The following is a 21,737-nucleotide window of genomic DNA, read 5'->3' on the forward strand; positions in this document are numbered from 1 at the left end:
CGTCTCCACGTCTCCACGTCTCCACGTCTCCACGTCTCCACGTCTCCACGTCTCCACGTCTCCACGTCTCCACGTCTCCACGTCTCCACGTCTCCACGTCTCCACGTCTCCACGTCTCCACGTCTCCACGTCTCCACGTCTCCACGTCTCCACGTCTCCACGTCTCCACGTCTCCACGTCTCCACGTCTCCACGTCTCCACGTCTCCACGTCTTCCACGTCTCCACGTCTCCACGTCTCCACGTCTCCACGTCTCCACGTCTCCACGTCTCCACGTCTCCACGTCTCCACGTCTCCACGGTCTCCACGTCTCCCACGTCTCCACGTCTCCACGTCTCCACGTCTCCACGTCTCCACGTCTCCACGTCTCCACGTCTCCACGTCTCCACGTCTCCACGTCTCCACGTCTCCACGTCTCCACGTCTCCACGTCTCCACGTCTCCACGTCTCCACGTCTCCACGTCTCCACGTCTCCACGTCTCCACGTCTCCACGTCTCCACGTCTCCACGTCTCCACGTCTCCACGTCTCCACGTCTCCACGTCTCCACGTCTCCACGTCTCCACGTCTCCACGTCTCCACGTCTCCACGTCTCCACGTCTCCACGTCTCCACGTCTCCACGTCTCCACGTCTCCACGTCTCCACGTCTCCACGTCTCCACGTCTCCACGTCTCCACGTCTCCACGTCTCCACGTCTCCACGTCTCCACGTCTCCACGTCTCCACGTCTCCACGTCTCCACGTCTCCACGTCTCCACGTCTCCACGTCTCCACGTCTCCACGTCTCCACGTCTCCACGTCTACACGTCTACAACGTCTACACGTCTACACGTCTACACGTCTACACGTCTACACGTCTACACGTCTACACGTCTACACGTCTACACGTCTACACGTCTACACGTCTACACGTCTACACGTCTACACGTCTACACGTCTACACGTCTACACGTCTACACGTCTACACGTCTACACGTCTACACGTCTACACGTCTACACGTCTACACGTCTACACGTCTACACGTCTACACGTCTACACGTCTCCACGTCTCCACGTCTCCACGTCTCCACGTCTCCACGTCTCCACGTCTCCACGTCTCCACGTCTCCACGTCTCCACGTCTCCACGTCTCCACGTCTCCACGTCTCCACGTCTCCACGTCTCCACGTCTCCACGTCTCCACGTCTCCACGTCTCCACGTCTCCACGTCTCCACGTCTCCACGTCTCCACGTCTCCACGTCTCCACGTCTCCACGTCTACACGTCTACACGTCTACACGTCTACACGTCTACACGTCTACACGTCTACACGTCTACACGTCTACACGTCTACACGTCTACACGTCTACACGTCTACACGTCTACACGTCTACACGTCTACACGTCTACACGTCTACACGTCTACACGTCTACACGTCTACACGTCTACACGTCTACACGTCTACACGTCTACACGTCTACACGTCTACACGTCTACACGTCTACACGTCTACACGTCTACACGTCTACACGTCTACACGTCTACACGTCTACACGTCTACACGTCTACACGTCTACACGTCTACACGTCTACACGTCTACACGTCTACACGTCTACACGTCTACACGTCTACACGTCTACACGTCTACACGTCTACACGTCTACACGTCTACACGTCTACACGTCTACACGTCTACACGTCTACACGTCTACACGTCTACACGTCTACACGTCTACACGTCTACACGTCTACACGTCTACACGTCTACACGTCTACACGTCTACACGTCTACACGTCTACACGTCTACACGTCTACACGTCTACACGTCTACACGTCTACACGTCTACACGTCTACACGTCTACACGTCTACACGTCTACACGTCTACACGTCTACACGTCTACACGTCTACACGTCTACACGTCTACACGTCTACACGTCTACACGTCTACACGTCTACACGTCTACACGTCTACACGTCTACACGTCTACACGTCTACACGTCTACACGTCTACACGTCTACACGTCTACACGTCTACACGTCTACACGTCTACACGTCTACACGTCTACACGTCTACACGTCTACACGTCTACACGTCTACACGTCTACACGTCTACACGTCTACACGTCTACACGTCTACACGTCTACACGTCTACACGTCTACACGTCTACACGTCTACACGTCTACACGTCTACACGTCTACACGTCTACACGTCTACACGTCTACACGTCTACACGTCTACACGTCTACACGTCTACACGTCTACACGTCTACACGTCTACACGTCTACACGTCTACACGTCTACACGTCTACACGTCTACACGTCTACACGTCTACACGTCTACACGTCTACACGTCTACAACGTCTACACGTCTACACGTCTACACGTCTACACGTCTACACGTCTACACGTCTACACGTCTACACGTCTACACGTCTACACGTCTACACGTCTACACCTCTACACCTCTACACCTCTACACCTCTACACCTCTACACCTCTACACCTCTACACCTCTACACCTCTACACCTCTACATCTCTACATCTCTACATCTCTACATCTCTACATCTCTACATCTCTACATCTCTACATCTCTACATCTCTACATCTACATCTACATCTACATCTACATATACATATACATATACATATATATATACATATATATATATATATATATATATATATATATATATATATATATATATATATATATATATATATATTCAACTTCATCTTCTTTTTGCAGCTCCACTCGCAAACATCTCCGACTGCGTTCTGGATCGCCGCCTCAGCGTCTTCCTTGCGTGTACTGTGCTAGCAGTGCAACATCGTCGGCATAAAGCGCAATGTCGACACCTGCTGGGATGACTCTTCGGAGGTTGTTGATGTATAACACGAAGAGGAGGGGTGCAAGGACAGAGCCTTGGGGGAGACCTTGGCGCAGTGGAACGGACTTTCCCCGCTCCCCGCTTTATTAGGACCCTGGCTCGGCGGTCGGAGAGGAAGCTCTTTAACCACCGGGCAGTTTGGGCTGGCATGCCTGCGTCCAGCGCCGTCAGGAGGAGATCCTCCTTCCAGACACGGTCGTAAGCTTTGCTGTAGTCCAGCAGGGCCATCACTCCGCGGTGCGTTTTTTTCCGTTGGAAGCCGTCGCTAATGGTCTGCGTGACGTAGAGGATCTGGTCTTCGCAGCTCCTCAGTTTGCGGAAGCCCGCCTGCTCTCTGCAGATCCAACCACCGGTTTCTGCCTCATAGTACACTCGGTTGTGGATGATTCTCTCGAGGGTCTTCACCACGCACGAGGTCAGGCTGATTGGACGATAGGAGGAGATGTCACTGGCAGGTTTGCCAGTCTTCCTGAGAGGTAGGATGGTTGCTTCTCTCCATGCCTGCGGGCAGGAACCGGACCTGAAGGATTCATTGAAGATTCCCAGGAGTTCCCGCCTGGCCGCAGGTCCCAGCGCCTTGATAAAGGATGGGCCTGGGGCGCCCGTCGGTCGCATCTGATGGATTGCAGTTTTGAGCTCCCGCTCGCTGAAATCTGCGCAGCTCTCGCCTTCAGCTGATGGGGCATCCAGCCGTTGCTTCGCTTCTCGGATGCGGCGTCGTTCTTCTTTGGAGGAGAGTCTGCACACTGCGGCATAGTGCTTTGCAAAAACATCGGCTTTCCCCACGTTGGTGGTGTAGAGGCGGCCGTTGTGTTGCAAGGACTCAGTGAGCGCGCAGTTATCAGGTGATCCGCTGAGAGAGCGGATCAATCGCCATGTTTTGCTGGTGTCCGGGTTGAACTCCAGCTCCTCCAATAGGGCAGCACTTTGCTTCCTTGGCCGACCGGGTGAGTGAGTTCACTTTCCTGCAAGCGGCCAGCCAGTCTTCTCTGTGGGTGCTTATGGAGCGGCGTAGGCGATTGCGGTCTTTTATAGCAGATCTCACGTCAGCCGACATCCAGGTATTGCTCGTCTTGCCTCTCCGGGATTTGCCAACGACGCGCTTCCCCACCTCCTTCAACAGAGTCGTGAAGCGGGAGAGGCGGTTGGTCAGCGGCGGGGGCGTGTTGGTTCCAAAACTCAGTACTGCATCTTCTACGTCTTGAGTGAAGGTTGCCCAGTCGACGTCTTTGTGGTTCCACCGTGCCGTTGGTAGGGGCGGGCACGACGGGCGGACGACACAGGCCACTGAGATGGACAGGGGTAGGTGGTCGGATCCAAGGTCCTCATCAACAGTCCATTCGGCATGGTTGGCGAGCCGCGGGTGGGCAAAGGTGAGGTCGGGTGTGCTCAGGGTCATGAGTCCGCCCCCGGGTTGGTCTTTGGGGCGGTCGGCACGGACGACAGCATACCCCGGGAAGGTCAGGGTGGAATCTTTGGCCCGCAGCTTGCTATCCTGGATCAAGCAAATGTCGTACTTGCCTTCGACCATCCGCTTTTCCAGCTCGGCAGACTTTGTCTTCACGCCGTCAGCTTTCCACTGCAAGATGCGCAGCGTGGCTCTCTTGGCTACGTCGGGGATGTCCGTCTTTGGTTTTGGGAAGGGTAGGAGGGGGTTTGGAGGGTTGGGTTGGGGTTGGGAGGTAACCGGTGTCGGGGTGGTTGGCACATTGTGGGCAGGACCAGGTGTCAGATGGCCTCATAGTTGCCGCAGCATCACGGGTAGTGCCTGAGCAGGACCGGTGGTAGGGGGCTCTGCAGGCTCGACAGGTGAGGGGCTGGGTCGTCTTGGCGATGGTACGCTGGCAGCCGGTACATTTCACTTTGTGCTGGGAGTCAGACGGGGGTTGAACTGCAAGGTCGGCCGCAACGCGGCCGGCGACTGTCTCGATTCGGGGCCTGTGCAGTGGGCATCTCCATGGGGACGCCTCGGGGTTGTCTCCATGGCAGCGCCTTCCGCGGTGGGTCATCGCTCCACAACTGGTTTCCGCGCAAGCAAGGAAGCGGATCCCAGTCTTGATTGCCTTGTTGCAGAAGCAACAAATCCACCCTCCCGAAGGGGGAGGGCCGGGAGGTTGGCCTCCGTGGGCCACGCACCTCCAAGGGCCGGTCTGCAACTGCCGGGAGAGGCCGCTGCAGGCCGACTGTTTGTGGCATAGGGCGGGGCAGGTAGGGGCGGAGCAATGGAGCGGAGGTTGGCCGCGACGGATCGGACGGTGGCAGTGGTGGCAATCTCCGTCAGGTCCCGGGTTCGTTTCGACATCTCCAGCAAGGAGGAGGAGGCGGGAGGCCAGTGCCGGATACCAGGCCCCCCATCTCAAAAAGGGGGGGGGGGGGGAGACTCCAGGGTCTCGGTGGCGCCAGCTCCCTGACCGGGCCGATGGTCCGAGTTGTGGGGTGTGCGCCTGACGAAGCACATTCGCCCAGGGGTCTGGTTGAATGGAAGGGGCCACGAAGAGGCTGTGCTTGTTCCCTGTTGTTGTCTCCATAGACTAAGCGGGTAATGCACCATGGCGCTAAATGTCTCCAAAACCAACCATGGAACTAATCCTGGATTTCAGATGGAACAAGCACGCTTCACTCTGCTCACCTAACGTGGACAACTTATTTATTGATGGCGCCATGACAAGATTCTGAGGAAGTTCTGAAGTGCTAGAGAGATGCCGACAGAGCAGTAAAAATTAACCGCCAGCAGAGTTCCCTGACAACTGTCATGGTAGGGGTGGAAAAGGGATACACTAGGCCAAGACAAAAACTAAGGCCTTCTCCTCATGGTCAGGAGTGGGACATGAGTGCTGACCTCAACAGGCAGTTCCCGATTCCCCACAGACATCATCACATCACTCCGCCCAGACATTGTGGTATCGTCCTCTAAGGCAAGAGCAGTGCACCTCATAGAACTAACAGTACCAACAGAGGATAGGATTGAGGCCACATTCAACCACCAGAAGGCCAATTACTTGGAGCTTGCAGCTGAGTGCCAGGAATTTGGCTGGTAGTGCACCAACTACTCAGTCAAGGTTGGCTGCCGAGGCTACGTCAGGCTGTCAACAACACACGTCCTGAAGGACGCAGGGGTGACTGGAGGCAACCTGAGGAAGGCCATTAAACAGGGGTCTCAAACCCGCGCCCCGCGGGGCCAACTGCGGCCCCCGGGACGATAATTTGACACTTGTTGTGTTCAGAGCTGGATGAACCAATCACGGTGAGGTATACGGCTCCAGAGGGCGGGACATTGGCTGGGCTGTCCTGTGCCTCGCTCACTAACTCATTAGTTCCTCCAATCAGCTGGGCGGAGGGGAAGCCGTGAAGCCGATCACTCGTAATCCAATACGATCGGAGAGCGAAAGTGCGCATGTACCACAGACCCGCACCGACTGAAAGTTATAAATTCAATCCGAGACTCATTCCAAGTGTAAACACATATTACAGCCCCAGAGATGTCTGTTTGAAAGCCTGCCGTGAAGAGAAAGGTCAGTGATGAGCACGGACAGTTTCAAGAAAAGCGGGGAGTGCAATATTTCTTTGTTGAGCACCGGGGCACACCGACGTGTCTCATTTGCACTGAAAAAGTAGCGGCGCACATGGAATACAATTTGAAACGTCATTATACTACGAGACATGCTGAGGAGTATGAAAATACCAGGGAGATGAGAGAGCCAACCAGGTTGACAGTATTAAAACACGTCTTCTGAGGCAACAGGATTTCTTCAAGAAGACTACCAAAGAAAGTAATGCAGCAGTCGAAACTAGCTACGCCGTTTGTGAGCTGATTGCTAAATCAAGAAATCCATTCACAGAAGGTGAATGTATCAAAAAGTGCATATTACACTAGCCTTTCTGCCAACACCGTGGTAGAGCGCATTTCTGACCTGTCAAGTGACATTTATGATCAACTGTATGAGAAAGCGCAATGTTTCAGTGTATATTCAGTGGCTCTTGATGAGACCACAGACATCACAGACACTGCCCAGCTCGCAATACATGTCCGTGGTGTTGATGACAATTTTGAAGTGATGGAGGAGTTGCTCACAGTAATTCCAATGCGTGGCCAGACCACCGCTAAGGAATTATTTCACCAGCTGTGTGATGCCATTGAGAATGCCGGTTTGCCATGGAAGAGCTTTGTTGGAATAACAACTGATGGAGCCCCATCAATGATTGGGAGGAAGAATGGGCCATGTGCCTTTTTGGGAGGACATATTTGTGTGAGAAGCTCTTCTCCACCATGAACATCAATAAGTCCAAGTATAGGTCCAGACCTGATGAGCTCTATTGAGGGTCTTCACTGCTTCCTCCCTCAAGCCAAATGTGGCTCAGCTATGTGAGAAGAAGCGCTGCCAGGTCTCTAGCAGCAAGAAGTAAGAGAAGGTGTGTCCAGAATATTTCATGTTCAATGTTCCATTCAAGTTCAGAAAGTTAAAATTTAAAGAGCTGTTAATACAGACTTTTGAAACTTTTGAATAAAAATAATTAGTTTACTCTACTTAGCCAGCCACGGTATATCTACTGTATGCTCATTATTTTTTTTATTTTTTATTACTGATTGTTTTATTTTTTATTCATCTTTAAGTTAATTTATTTAATTCATTATTTTTCATTAAAAAATAAAGTTATTTGATAGCGTTGGAATGTTTTATCAGCGCTTTTCTTGTGGAAATCCTGATGCGGCCCAGTCTCACCCAGACTCTGCCACTAGCAGCCCCCAGGTCAATTGAGTTTGAGACCCCTGCCATAAAAGAATCAACAGAGGAGACAGAGAAAGACACCTTTTGGCTCTGGTTTAGGAGGAAGGACAGGAGCTGGGAAGACAACAGCTAACCCCAACAACGGCTGCAGGAGACAACAGCTATCAGCTGCAGTGGGTGACATCTCTGTCACTGCTCTGCCACCAGGAGATGTTCCAAGGAGCGAAACATCAATGAACGGTGGTTCCTGGGTGATGACCCTGTAGCTGACTCATGGGCACTGCAGGAGGTGCAACAGACAGTAATGCCAAGCAGGAAAAAACACCTACCTGTACATAAATCAAGTGAATTCTCCCTGGCATTTCCTATGTTTTTTGATTTTTAAATAACTGTGCAAAAACCATTCTTATTGAAAATGTACTTAACCCACTGTCCTCATTTGAAAACAGCCTGTAATTTTTTCTTACTTGATATTAAGGTATTCCCCATTCTATGTAAATGTTCTGAAAATGTTGAAAAGATTTAAAAATTATTATCTTTGGTAAAAATGGGTTATGTTCATCTAACTTCTTATTTTTTTATATATATATATTTTTTGTAAAGGTGAGGTAAATTTGTAAAATCAGTTTCTTTTTGTGAGGCTGAAAATAGTCTGCATGCCAATGTTGATTATTTTATTGATTTCATATTGCACAACAATTTTTGGTTTTATAAAAAGAGACACCTGTCAAAATGTCTTTACTTTTCATAGTGTAAAGAGGGAGTTGCCTTAACATTACTGCACAACAGAATAACAAAAATACTTTTTTAAATCATCAGATTTTATGTTTGCTTTTCTTATGAAGTAAGGTAACAGTTACTTTCATAATTCAATAAGCAATAAATTAATTTATTTACCTTTGCCAAGAAGTTTGAAGTTTCAAAATCGAAACAAAAATCGTAGTTATTGTGATAATTATCGATAGACTAATAATTTTTGTCACATCGCCCAGCCCTAGATACAGCTGCAAATAATTATATGAAAACCTGAGAATGGCAATGTTAATATTTGATACAGTAGCCAATGTTTGCATTTATAGAGGTCAAACGTTTCCCATAGTTTTTTTCCCCAGGTTTGCTCACACTGCTGAGGGGATTTTGGCCCACTCACTCCTTGACAGAGATCTCTAGATCAGTCCGGTTTCTGGGCTGTCGCTGGACCCTGCTCTTTTCAAGACATGAGCCAAGTTCTCTCATGCAGTTCTGAGCTGATTCCTCATTTTCTAGGAACATTGAGGCCCCAGGTGTCTAGACGGGAGCTCAACTCTTGCTCTAACAGTTTACCATTTTTCACCAAGCTGATTGGTCATTTCTACGTAGCCCTTTCCAGCTTTGAGGTGATCTATAATTGTGTCGCTGGTGTCTTTGGACAGCTCTTTGGTCTTGTCAATGTTACAAGTTTGAGTCTTGAGTCTGCCGTTAAAGAGATTGTAGGTAATGCATCATTATGATTTGTTACCTTGTATATGAGTCTGTATGCAAGATGGAAGAGAGCCACAACTCGACCCCAGTTGATGCCATCAGAAAAGATGTTCCTGGCGACCTTCATGAAAATATCTTGAGCACAGTTTCCTGGAACTTGTCTGATTAGCCTGAGAAGAACAAAATGATTTAAATATTTTAAGTGAAATAGATGAACATTACTTCACTTTATTCACTTTATTGAATTTTTAGCCAAAAAGAATTTTCAAACGGGTGGCCTTTTGAATTAGCATTCTTAGGGAACTATCTAACTATTTAGATTAATATATACAGTAATCACTCGAATATCGCAGTTAATATAGACCAGACATGGCCGCAATAAACAAAAAAAAAACGCGAAGTAGGATCACCCTCATAACTACCACAATACAATGTTTTCCCACCTATCAAAAAGTGTATATTTATTAAATATTACAGCTATAAGCATGTCCAAACATTGTATGTATTACTATCTAAATATGATGTACAGTAATACCCCGACATATGAACAATTTGATACGAGTACAATTTTGAGCAAATATTTATCTTCAGATACGAGAAAAATTTTGATATACAAGCATACAGCGGACGCGAGAGAACATCATGGGCACTGTCGTTCTGGTCGCAAATCCCACGTGTAATGTCTCTTCGAGCACTGGGCAGGGCATTGCATTTTTTCTGTGTCGAAACGTTCATCGAGTAAATCGAAATACGAGCTCAGTTCTGGAACACATTAAGCTCGTATCTCGAGGTATCACTGTATAAATTAACATGTAATTACTTTAAATACTGTGATTAAAGTGAAAATTGTTCCTTTCTACTTAAAGTGAATCCCAAAAAGAGGTACCATATTTCCACAACTATATGGCGCATCGCAATTAAAGGCAGTCTCAGCAACGAGTGCTGTTTCTGTATTTGACACACACAAGGCGCACCGCACTAAGAAAATATAGCTAGGCATGGCAAAACATACACCAACTTAAATATATACCAGCTTAAACATACGGACACACGCTAAATAAAAATTTAAATTAAATTTAAAGCTCTCGCGCGCTCCCGCTCTCGCCCGCTCCCGCTCTCGCCCGCTCCCGCTCTCGCCCGCTCCCGCTCCCGCTCTCGCCCGCTCTCGCCCGCTCCCGCTCTCGCCCGCTCCCGCTCTCGCCCGCTCCCGCTCTCGCCCGCTCTCGCCCGCTCCCGCTCTCGCCCGCTCTCGCCCGCTCCCGCTCTCGCCCGCTCTCGCCCGCTCCCGCTCTCGCCCGCTCCCGCTCTCGCCCGCTCCCGCTCTCGCCCGCTCCCGCTCTCGCCCGCTCCCGCTCTCGCCCGCTCCCGCTCTCGCCCGCTCCCGCTCTCGCCCGCTCCCGCTCTCGCCCGCTCCCGCCCGCTCCCGCTCTTGCCCGCTCCCGCCCTCGCCCGCTCCCGCCCTCGCCCGCTCCCGCCCGCTCCCGCCCGCTCCCGCCCGCTCCCGCCCGCTCCCGCCCGCTCCCGCCCGCTCCCGCTCTCGCCCGCTCCCGCTCTCGCCCGCTCCCGCTCTCGCCCGCTCTCGCCCGCTCCCGCTCTCGCCCGCTCCCGCTCTCGCCCGCTCCCGCTCTCGCCCGCTCCCGCTCTCGCCCGCTCCCGCTCCCGCTCTCGCCCGCTCCCGCTCTCGCCCGCTCTCGCCCGCTCCCGCTCTCGCCCGTTCCCGCTCTCGCCCGCTCCCGCTCTCGCCCGCTCCCGCTCTCGCCCGCTCTCGCCCGCTCCCGCCCTCGCCCGCTGCCCGCTCTCGCCCGCTCCCGCCCGCTCTCCGCCCGCTCTCCGCCCGCTCCCGCTCTCGCCCGCTCCGCCGCCCGCTCTCCGCCCGCTCCCGCTCTCGCCCGCTCCCGCTCTCGCCCGCTCCCGCTCTCGCCCGCTCTCGCCCGCTCCCGCTCTCGCCCGCTCCCCGCTCCCGCCCTCGCCCGCTCCCGCCCTCGCCCGCTCCCGCCCTCTCGCCCGCTCCCGCCCGCTCCCGCCCTCTCGCCCCGCTCCCGCCCGCTCCCCGCTCTCGCCCGCTCCCCGCTCTCGCCCGCTCCCGCTCTCGCCCGCTCCCGCTCTCGCCCGCTCCCGCTCTCGCCCGCTCCCGCTCTCGCCCGCTCCCCGCCCGCTCCCGCTCTCGCCCGCTCCCGCTCTCGCCCGCTCCCGCTCTCGCCCTCTCGCCCGCTCCCGCTCTCGCCCGCTCCCGCTCCCGCTCTCGCCCGCTCCCGCTCTCGCCCGCTCCCGCTCTCGCCCGCTCCCGCCCGCTCCCCACTCCCGCCCGCTCCCGCTCTCGCCCGCTCCCGCTCTCGCCCGCTCCCGCCTGCTCCCGCCCGCTCCCACCCGCTCCCGCCCGCTCCCGCCCGCTCCCACCCGCTCCCACCCGCTCCCACCCGCTCCCGCTCCCGCCCGCTCCCGCCCGCTCCCGCTCCCGCCCGCTCCCGCCCGCTCCCGCCCGCTCCCGCCCGCTCCCGCTCCCGCCCGCTCCCGCTCCCGCCCGCTCCCGCTCCCGCCCGCTCCCGCTCTCGCCCGCTCCCGCTCTCGCCCGCTCCCGCTCTCGCCCGCTCCCGCTCTCGCCCGCTCCCGCTCTCGCCCGCTCCCGCTCTCGCCCGCTCCCGCTCCCGCCCGCTCCCGCCCGCTCCCGCCCGCTCCCGCCCGCTCCCGCCCGCTCCCGCCCGCTCCAGCCCGCTCCCGCCCGCTCCCGCCCGCTCCCGCCCGCTCCCGCCCGCTCCCGCCCGCTCCCGCTCGCTCCCGCTCTCGCCCGCTCTCGCCCGCTCCCGCTCTCGCCCGCTCCCGCTCTCGCCCGCTCCCGCTCTCGCCCGCTCCCGCCCGCTCCCGCTCTCGCCCGCTCCCGCTCTCGCCAGCTCCCGCTCTCGCCCGCTCTCGCCCGCTCCCGCTCTCGCCCGCTCCCGCTCTCGCCCGCTCCCGCTCTCGCCCGCTCCCGCTCTCGCCCGCTCCCGCTCTCGCCCGCTCCCGCTCTCGCCCGCTCTCGCGCTCTCCCGCTCTCCCGCTCTCGCGCGCTCCCGCTTGCGCGCGCTCCCGCTTGCGCGCGCTCCCGCTTGCGCGCGCTCCCGCTCTCGCGCGCTCCCGCTCTCGCGCACTCCCGCTCTCGCGCGCTCCCGTTCTCGCCCGCTCTCGCGCACTCCCGCTCTCGCGCACAGGCGCGCGCTCTCGCTCCCTTGCACTCCCTCGCTCCCGCCCGCTCCCGCCCGCTCCCGCCGCTCCCGCTCCCGCCCGCTCCCGCCCACTCCCGCTCCCGCCCGCTCCCGCCCGCTTCCGCCCGCTCCCGCCCGCTCCCGCCCGCTCCCGCCCGCTCCCGCCCGCCCGCTCCCGCCCGCTCCCGCCCGCTCCCGCTCCCGCCCGCTCCCGCTCCCGCCCGCTCCCGCTCCCGCCCGCTCCCGCTCTCGCCCGCTCCCGCTCTCGCCCGCTCCCGCTCTCGCCCGCTCCCGCCCGCTCCCGCTCTCGCCCGCTCCCGCCCGCTCCCGCTCTCGCCCGCTCCCGCTCTCGCCCGCTCCCGCTCTCGCCCGCTCCCGCTCTCGCCCGCTCCCGCTCTCGCCCGCTCTCGCGCTCTCCCGCTCACGCGCTCGCCCACTCTTGCGCGCTCCCGCTCACGCGCGCTCCCGCTCACGCGCGCTCCCGCTCTCGCGCGCTCCCGCTCTCGCGCGCTCCCGCTCTCGCGCACTCCCGTTCTCGCCCGCTCTCGCGCACTCCCGCTCTCGCGCACTCCCGCTCTCGCGCGCAGGCGCGCGCTCTCGCTCACTTGCACTCCCTCGCTCTCGTGCACTTTCTCTTCCTTGCCCTCTCGCTTCCTTGCCCTCACGCTCGCTCTCGCTCTCACACACAAACATACATACATACATACACAGCACAGCTATCCGAGGTTAGAAAAATGTTTTAAAAAAAGTAAACTTGTGCTGCTTTAAAGAACACTGCTTGTTATCTAAAGCATACCGCTGGAGCTCAGCATTCCTGTTCAACTCCTCAGATATTTTAAGTAGCTGTTCCACAACTTCTTTGATTTGTGGCTCCTGTTGTTCATTTGATCGTCCACCTAAATCCTCTGAAGTAACATGTCGACTGGGATCCTCTGCATTTATACACTCAATCACATACCTGTCATAGAGAAAAAAAATATACACAAAATGCTTAACCAGTACAATAGTACAAGAGATTCTTGCAAGTTTCAACAATTGACATTTAAGAAATTCTAAAGTCATTGAAAGACCACTTGTATGTTTTTGGAAAGTGGTAGGAAACCAAAGTACCCGGGAAAACCCACGCAAACCCACAAGAACACTCCACACGGGTGGACTTGACCTAGATTTGAACCCAGGACCATGCAAGTAAAATTTTGAGGAAAACAGATGCGAAACAAATGTTGATATACGAGCATACAGCCGACGCGAGAGGTTGCGGTCTTTCTTGCTGGAACTCCCTCGTGTAAATGTCTCTATGAGCACTGGGCGTTGCATTTTTACTGTGTTTTTTCCCCATTAGTCAGTGGAGAATGGTGTACGCGTGGCAGAGCTTCCTCGCCAATCGTATACTACTTCCCATTGGCAAGTGGTCATGCTTTATTCTACTGTCAAGACGTGTGTGCTTAATTTTTGGAATATTTTGAAGGGAAGACAAAAGCAAATAAGCCTCGATAGGTTCCTTTTCAAAACTGCATCTGTTAATTCATCTAAAGAGAATTAACTTGTATCTTTAAGTGGATCGGATCTGTGTTGCCCTGCATCTTATAATCGCCCACTTTGGTCGTGTTTTTATCCCTTTGCGTTCATGCTCCGTATCAGCCTCGATAGCTAACATGAAAACATGTTTCCTTATAATCCTTTTTTCCTGAGAAAATTGTTATCACGATAAAATAAAATAAATAAGTCGATAGGGTACACTATCCTCAACAGGTCTCGCAACTATCCTCAACAGGTCTCGCAACAGAGTAAACAGCCTGCAACTTCATTTCCCCCCGTAAACGTTTCATGCTGGGATATGTAGTTATTTTGTCAATATACCCAGGATGATGGCGAGCACATTAATTTGGTGCTCGCCGTCATTCTGGATGGATTGACAAAAGATTTCCAGCCGTTAGATTGATGTCAGAGCATTCAAAGCTAGACTGCGAACTATATTGAACTAAATTGTTTTGATGTCGATGTTTTCAGGCCACAATCCATTCGCAAAAAGTTCAGTGCCGAGTTCTAGTAGCAAGTGGAAGGCAGGGGAGAGGCCTCCGCTTGCGAGTTCCAGGGTGGATTTTTCACATATGAACTTCCAAAAAAAAAATCCTCCAGAAAAAAAATCCACAATGCCGTTTCCATATGCATGTTTTGTGGATGTGTAAGGGCAAACCTGACAGTTGATCACATATAAGGAAGTGGACCAGCCAGTAAGTGGCCTATTCTGTTGTTTGATCCAAACATCTTACAGAAGACTAGCTTGACCAAGTGACAATTGAAGTGTAGCCAATTAATTGTTGTTTATTTGTTGATGTTTTTTTCTATACTATCATAAATCACACATGTTAGATGATTAGCATGTGTGTGAAATGCCGTAGTCTACATGACATGGGAACCAAAACAACAAGGCTTTAGCCAGCATTCTTGACCCGTGCCACCCGTGCCAAGTGTACAAGTAAAAAAAAATACTAGTTTCAACTTTAATAATGAATTTGTTTTTCCAATCACCATGCATGCTTGCAGAGTCCAGGGTCGTAAATGTAAGTAAGATGTTTTCCATTCAGTAGAGCCAAAGTAAATGAAGCCAGAGATGCTTCTGTATCATGCTCTCCTTTTTTCAGTCACCTGTGTCGTGTTATGGCACTTCAGCCTCCGGTTTGATCTTTTACAGGAAAATCTCATGTTCTTTGGGACGTACTTCCTCCTCTAAGCCACTTTCAATTTTGTATTCCAAAACGTCACACAATGAACAATGAGTACTTAGCTACATATTCTCTTTTGATTGAATCATATTTCTACTACAGGCTCCTATCCTCCCGTTGTCTTTTTTAAGAACGCTGATCAAATATGTTACCTTTTTGGGGGGTTTAATTTCGAGAATTTACATTTTTGACAAGATTCTATGATGTAATTAGTGTGCAAAAATATGTGATAGTGGGACTAGAGGCTAGGAACACCCTGAATCGGTGACCAGACGATCGCGGGGCAAAAGGAGACTGACAACCATGCACACCCACATCCATATCTAGGGGCAATTTAGTGCGTCCAATGAACCACCCTGCATGTGTTTGGAATGTGGGAGGAAACCAGAGTACCCGGAGGAAATGGCATGACCTGGATTTGAACGCAGGACCCCAGAGCTGTGAGGACGACACATTAACCACACGCTCTACCTTGGCAAGGTCTATATTTAAAAAAAATGTTTTAATAGAACTTACCCTCTGAGGACAATTGCTCCTTGTTCCAAGATGGGATCGTCAGTGACATCTGTTTTAGATCATACAGTCTTGGTTAGCTGTCAGTTAAACTGCCCTACAAGAGTTTTGATCATTTGGGTTTGACATCAAAAGAAAAATGAGACCAGGGTTGCAAGGTATATGGTTACCGTATTTTCAGCACTATAAGGCTTTCAATGAATGGCATATTTCAAAACTTTTTCCTGTATTAGTATTTTCGTGACAGTTTATCTTTTATAAACCGCAAGGTATAACAATCACTGTACATGCTCCCATTTTATCCACAGTGCGATTCACAGGAATATTAAAGGCGAGTGGAACCTCGTCCATATTGATGATATGCTCTGGCCGGATATTTGTTTCAGTAATCTTGTTTTTGCTGTATGTGTAGAAAGTGGCCAGCTTTTCCTGGTAGTCAGCTGGCAGTTGCTGTAAAATAGCAGTTCATGTGCAGATGGCGAGATTACGTTTTTTCATAAACCGAAAACACCAGAAGGACCGCCTCAAAATTTGTTGATGTAAAGTTCGCGGCATGCATGGTACTTCAGAATGCACTTTGGACTACTTGATGTCAAACACGAAAATGGAAAAAAACTATTTTAGACATGAATCAAACATTTTTTTTAAATATTCCAAGACAGTGGACAGTCTTAACCTCATTATTGATTCATACAATAGGCGCAGTGGATTATAAGGCGCGCTTTATAGTGCAGAAAATATGGTCCTTCAATACAGGGGGCCAAAACGTCACATTATCGCCCCTGACTGTATTTTCGATTTCCAAGGTACTATTGCTACATTACCTGAGGATCTAAAGCAGTGGTCTCGAACCAGTCCTCAAATGGCTGCAGGGGGCGCACGTTTTCATTCAAACCGAACAAGCGGACACCTTTTGCAAGTGTGATCAGTTGATTGCAGCCAGGTGCTACTTATTTTAGAAGCCATTTGTTAAACTGTCGACACTGGATTGGTTGAAACAAAATTCCTTTGAGGAATCCGTTTGAGCCCCCGGATCTAAAGTGTGGTGTCGACAGCCTTGGCTAATATAAACAACCTGTTTTAGCTGTTAGTTACGTTTTTCTTTTGATTTTGAAAACAAAGTGACTTGCCAGATCTATGCTTCATTTCGGTGCCCTTTAATGAGATGTGTCTCAGCTGTCCTCCCTCGCAACTCAGTGCTGAGTGAGGTTATGTTATGTTACGATTGGTGTAATATCAGTCCAACGCCTATGCTTTTGACCACTTTTTATAATTTTCCAAATTACACAAGACACATCGTCTGGAGCCTACCTCGGCTAAGTACAGGCACCTGGTGAAGGACACCACAAGTCAGTGGCAAGCCCAGGGGTGGGATTTTTTTTCTCTATAAAGGGCCACAGTGCGTGAAGGTTTTCATTTCAACCCATAAAAGGGCACCTTTTCACCAATCTGGTATCTTACAAGCGCAATCAGTGGATTTCAGTCAGGTGATTCTTGTTTTCTGCAGAAATCGCAGTCGTTTAACTACCAGTTTGCCCACCCCAGGGCTAGACAATCGTAGGTTGCAAGGAGATTGACAGCCATTCAAGCTCACATTGACGTTTAGGGGCAATTCAACCAGTTTACCCAGCATGTTTTAGGAATGTGGGAGGAAACCGGGTTACCGGTAGAAATCCCACACAACCCTGGGGAGAACATGCAAAGCACACAAAGTGAGGACCAACGATCGAATCCACGACCCCAGAAATGTCAGGTCGACGTGCTACTCGTCTGACGGGCGACCACTTTCTTTTATTATTTTGTACCTTATTTGTTTGCCCCATCGACAGCATTCAGCAAATACTAGTGACACTTGAGCAAAAGACGCCATTCGGAACACTTAGCTTTGTGGAGTTGAGGTTGCACTGTGTAAAGCCTTTCAATTCGGAAATCTTGAGTGCTGAGTAAGACTTTTCGGGCAAGTTCAACTTCAAAACTCCGACAGTTTCATCTCTTAAGTTAACACAACGTAGAGTTGCCTACCTTCCCCACCCACGGCACCTTCGTGGTTTTGTTCTTCGCCGTTGTTCTCATGGCCTCTGTTATCAGACATACTCCGAGATTCCAACTTTGACACGCAAATTGTTTATGAATAAGAAGTAAAAACCCGAGCGAAGTAAACAGAGATAAAACGCGTTAATTTCTCTTCTTGTCCGTAAGTGGCAGATACGTCAAAAGTTTGTGGAACGAGGAAGTGAAATGATATAGTGGATGCCTCCTATGGTAACCAACAGTCTCCGGTTGACGAACAAACCACATAGAGCGTGCGCTTTTTTAACAAGACGTTTCCTTCCGGTATACGTAGTGCAGTACTGCCATCCTTGGGTATTTAGGGGTCAGAACATGCCTGTGTCTTCTGAAAGATGCAAACATTGCACAAAATTTGTACACAAACTATTGGCGGATATTTGTGCCATCAGAAACCGAATCTGAAAATGTTACACTGAATCAAAATTACTTAATCTGAATTAAAACCAAACTATGAATTCTTTAAATTGACTATAAATTACTAAACTTGGAAATAAATTGGGTGGTCGAGTGGATAGTGCACAGGTGTCAAACTGATTCCAGAAAAGGCCAAGTGAAGGTGTGCTGGAAAAAACAGCAACTGTAGTTTGCATCTTCTCCCTGGGTGTGTGGGTTCCATAAGGGTATACCGGTTTTCTTGCACATCTAAAGAATATGCAGGTTAGGCTGGTTGAACACTAAATAGTCCCCTTGGTATGATTGTGAGTATGAATGGTTGTTTGTTTCCTTGTGCTCTACAATTGGCTGGCCACCAATTCAGGGAGTCCACTGTCTGGGACCTATTTCAGTGGGATAGGATTTGGTTTGCAAAACAGTTTTGTCAGTTTTGTTCAAGGGCGATATCTTAAAATGAGAATTCTTGAAGTAAGGTACATAAACAATGACACCAATTACAATATTTCAATTTGTTCATGTGTGCATCTAGCTAGAATTGAAACTCCTACGATATTGTTATCTTCTCTCAAGGATACACTGGCTTGCAGAACAAGGTTCTATTTAGAAAATTAGGGAGTTCATGTTATCTTCTGGGCGGCCCGGCGGAGTGGTTAGCGCGTCGGCCTCACAGCCATGGGCTCCTAGGATCAAACCAGGTCGGTGTGTCAAGTTTTCATGTTCTCCCCGGGCCTGCATGGGTTTCTTCTGGGTTCTCCAGTTTCCTCCCATGTTCCAAAAACATACATGGTAGGTTGATTGGACTAAATTATCTTTAGGAATGAGTGTGACAGGGAATGATTGTACGTCTCCTCATGCCCTGCAATCAGCTGGCCACCGATTCAAAGTGTGCTCTGCCTCTGGCCCGGAGTCAGCTGGGATAGTCTCCAGCACTCCCAGCGACCCTAATGAGGATAAAGCGGTTCAGAAAATGAATGAATGAATCTTATTTTCTCTGAAGGATATACTTGCTAGAAGAACAGACCTGTGTTTAGGAAATTATGGACTTCATGCAGTCATTACTATGAGCAAAATACATATGAATGAGACCTACTTCAATAACTACAAGCAATATATACACTAATTAGACCTACTTCAACGTCCAGACAATTTTGCCAGAAGATTTAAATAGTTTTGTATGGAGTAATAATCAATCAATAATCGGTTGGGGCAATTATCTGGGCCAATATTTGGACACCTGAGATATCCGATAATAACATGTTCACAGCTGTATCAGCCTTTTTTTATATCCGACCGGACGATAATGAAGACTATGACATATTTTAACAATATAATCTAATGAAGACTATGACATATTTTTTCTCATTAAATTTATTATAGCTGCTTCATTTTTATATATTACTATTGTATGATTAAACACTTGTTTTTAACTCATTACCACGCGAACTGGCAAGGTTCCCCTATAATGATGCCTTTACAGAGAACAAAGCCTCTCTGTCCAATATCCTTGTGAGGATGAGTTACAGGCAGCTTCAATGCAGTGCAGGCTGGTGAGGAGGCAAGCGATGCAAATCTCCAAGGCCAGCCAGGATAAGGAGACGAACGGTGCAGATCTCCAAGGCCAACAGAGTTGCATGAGCAATGGACAAGGGAAAATCCTAAACAAGACAACCTTTTAGACTAGGGGTCTCAAACTCGCGTCCCGCAGGCCAAATGTGTCCCGCGGGACAGTAATTTGCGGCCCGCGTCTTAATATGCAAGATTAATGTCCGTGCGGCCTGCAAGATTGAAATGAATGACACCGTGTTCGGAGCTGGATGAACCAATCACGGTGAAGTATACGGCTCTGGAGGGTGGGACATTGGCTGGGCTGTCCAGTGCCTCGTTCACTCCGCTCGGCTCGGAGAGCTGCCGTAATCCAATACGATCGGAGAGCGAAAGTGCGCATGCGCCACAGAACCGCGCGACTGAAAGTTAAAAATTCAATCCGAGACTCATTCCTAGTGTAAACACATATTACAGCCCCAGAGATGTCTGTTTCAAAGCCTGCCGTGAAGAGAAAGGTCAGTGATGAGCACAGACAGTTTCATAAAAAGTGGGGAGTGCAATATTTCTTTGTTGAATATGGGGATGTGCTCTACTTCACTGAGGTACGTTGGTTCAGCAGGGAAAATGTATTGAAGAGATTTTTTGAGTTGAGAGCAGAAGTAAAAGACTTCATGGAGATAGACGGGGTTGCTGTTCCTGTGCTAAGTGATCCCAAATGGCTCATGGACTTAGCTTTTCTTGTTGATATCACACATGAGCTTAATTTACTTACTGAACAAGAAGCTACAAGGCCAGGGGCAACTTGTCAGTGCTGCCTATGACAAAGTGAGAGCATTCTGCACTAAACATTTGTTATGGAAAGCACAGCTCTCTCAGGCAAACCTTTTCCATTTACCAGCATGCAAGGCTCTTGTGGATGCAGGCACACCATACAGTGGTGAGAACTATGTGTTTCGAAGCTGCAGGAGCAATTTGATCACAGATTTGCAGACTTCAAGACACACAAAGCCACATTTCAAATTTTTTTTCGGACCCCTTCTCCTTTGATGTGCACGATGCCCCTCCTGAGCTTCAAATTGAGCTCATTGACCTGCAGTGCAACTCTGCACTCAAAGCCAAGTTCAGGGAGGTGAATGGAGAAGCAGACAAGCTTGGGCAATTTTTGAGAGAGTTGACCCCCAGTTTCCTTGAACTTTCCTGAATGTTCAAGCGGACCATGTGCCTTTTTGGGAGCACATACTTGTGTGAGAAACTCTTCTCCACCTTGAAATTGAATAAGTCCAAGTATAGGTCCAGACTTACTGATGAGCATCTTCAAGCTCTATTGAGGGTCTCCACTGCTTCCTCCCTCAAGCCAAATGTGACTCAGCTATGTGAGAGAGAGAGGTCTCTAGCAGCAAGAAGTAGACAAGAGAAGCTGTGTCCAGAATATTTCATATGTTCCATTCAAGTTCGAAAAGTTAAAATTTAAAGAGCTGTTAATACAGACATTTGAAACATAATAAAAATAATTAGTTTTCTCTATTTAGCCAGCACGGTATATCTACTGTATTCTCATTATTTTTTTTTTTATTACTTATTGATTTATTTTTTATTAATTTTTAAGTTAATTTATTTAATCAATTATTTTTTTGTTAAAAAATAAAGATATTTGATAACGTTGTAACGTTTTATCAGCGCTTTTCTTGTGGAAATCTGATGCGGCCAGTCTCAACCCAGACTCTGCCTCTTGCGGCCCTCAGGTAAATCGAGTTAGGGTTAGGGTTAGGTTAGACGACGGAAAAGGGAAGCCGTTCCTTTGCATTAGTTTCCATGGTGTAATTAACTGGCAAAAACGTAACATAAACAACTTGGGCTTGAAACAACTTACTATGACCGAACTGAAACATGATCTCCCACGGTGCAGTGTGGCGTCAAGTGACATAAGCAATACAACGAGGAACAACTCAGGGGAACAAATCAGTCCGATCTGACTACGATCAACACAACTCATAATCCTTAAATAGCCAAGGAAAAGATAATCACATAATTGCACCATCTGATAACTATAATGACATCACGCCAGGAGGGGCAACCGAGGCCACTCCTGACAGTACCTCCCTCCTAAGGGACGGATCCTAGATCCTAGTCCCAAGTTCAATTCTAACATGAGAAACGAGGAACAAGCAGGGAGGGCGGGTGAATTACCCTAGCACTGTCCGGGGGGTCGTCCACACCAAACCATGAACAGACGAAGGAAGGT

The 21,737-nt window shown here is 50.5% G+C and overlaps 1 protein-coding gene across 1 annotated transcript in view; it reads right to left on the reverse strand.

Moving 5' to 3' along the window:
* Positions 1–17,805, reverse strand: part of LOC144192834 (apoptosis regulator BAX) — a 37,187-nt gene extending 19,382 nt beyond the window's left edge. Inside the window, exons 1-4 of the mRNA XM_077711673.1 lie at positions 17,510–17,805; positions 15,491–15,539; positions 13,045–13,206; positions 9,107–9,239 (exon numbers count right to left, since the gene is read on the reverse strand). Of these exons, the coding sequence (XP_077567799.1) occupies positions 9,107–9,239; positions 13,045–13,206; positions 15,491–15,539; positions 17,510–17,579 (414 nt within the window). The 5' untranslated portion in view covers positions 17,580–17,805. The remainder of the gene's footprint in view (positions 1–9,106; positions 9,240–13,044; positions 13,207–15,490; positions 15,540–17,509) is intronic.
* Between the last annotated feature and the right edge of the window lie 3,932 nt (positions 17,806–21,737).

The sequence above is a fragment of the Stigmatopora nigra genome, unplaced genomic scaffold (genome assembly GCF_051989575.1).
Source record: "Stigmatopora nigra isolate UIUO_SnigA unplaced genomic scaffold, RoL_Snig_1.1 HiC_scaffold_27, whole genome shotgun sequence".
Classification (NCBI taxonomy): Eukaryota; Metazoa; Chordata; class Actinopteri; order Syngnathiformes; family Syngnathidae; genus Stigmatopora; species Stigmatopora nigra.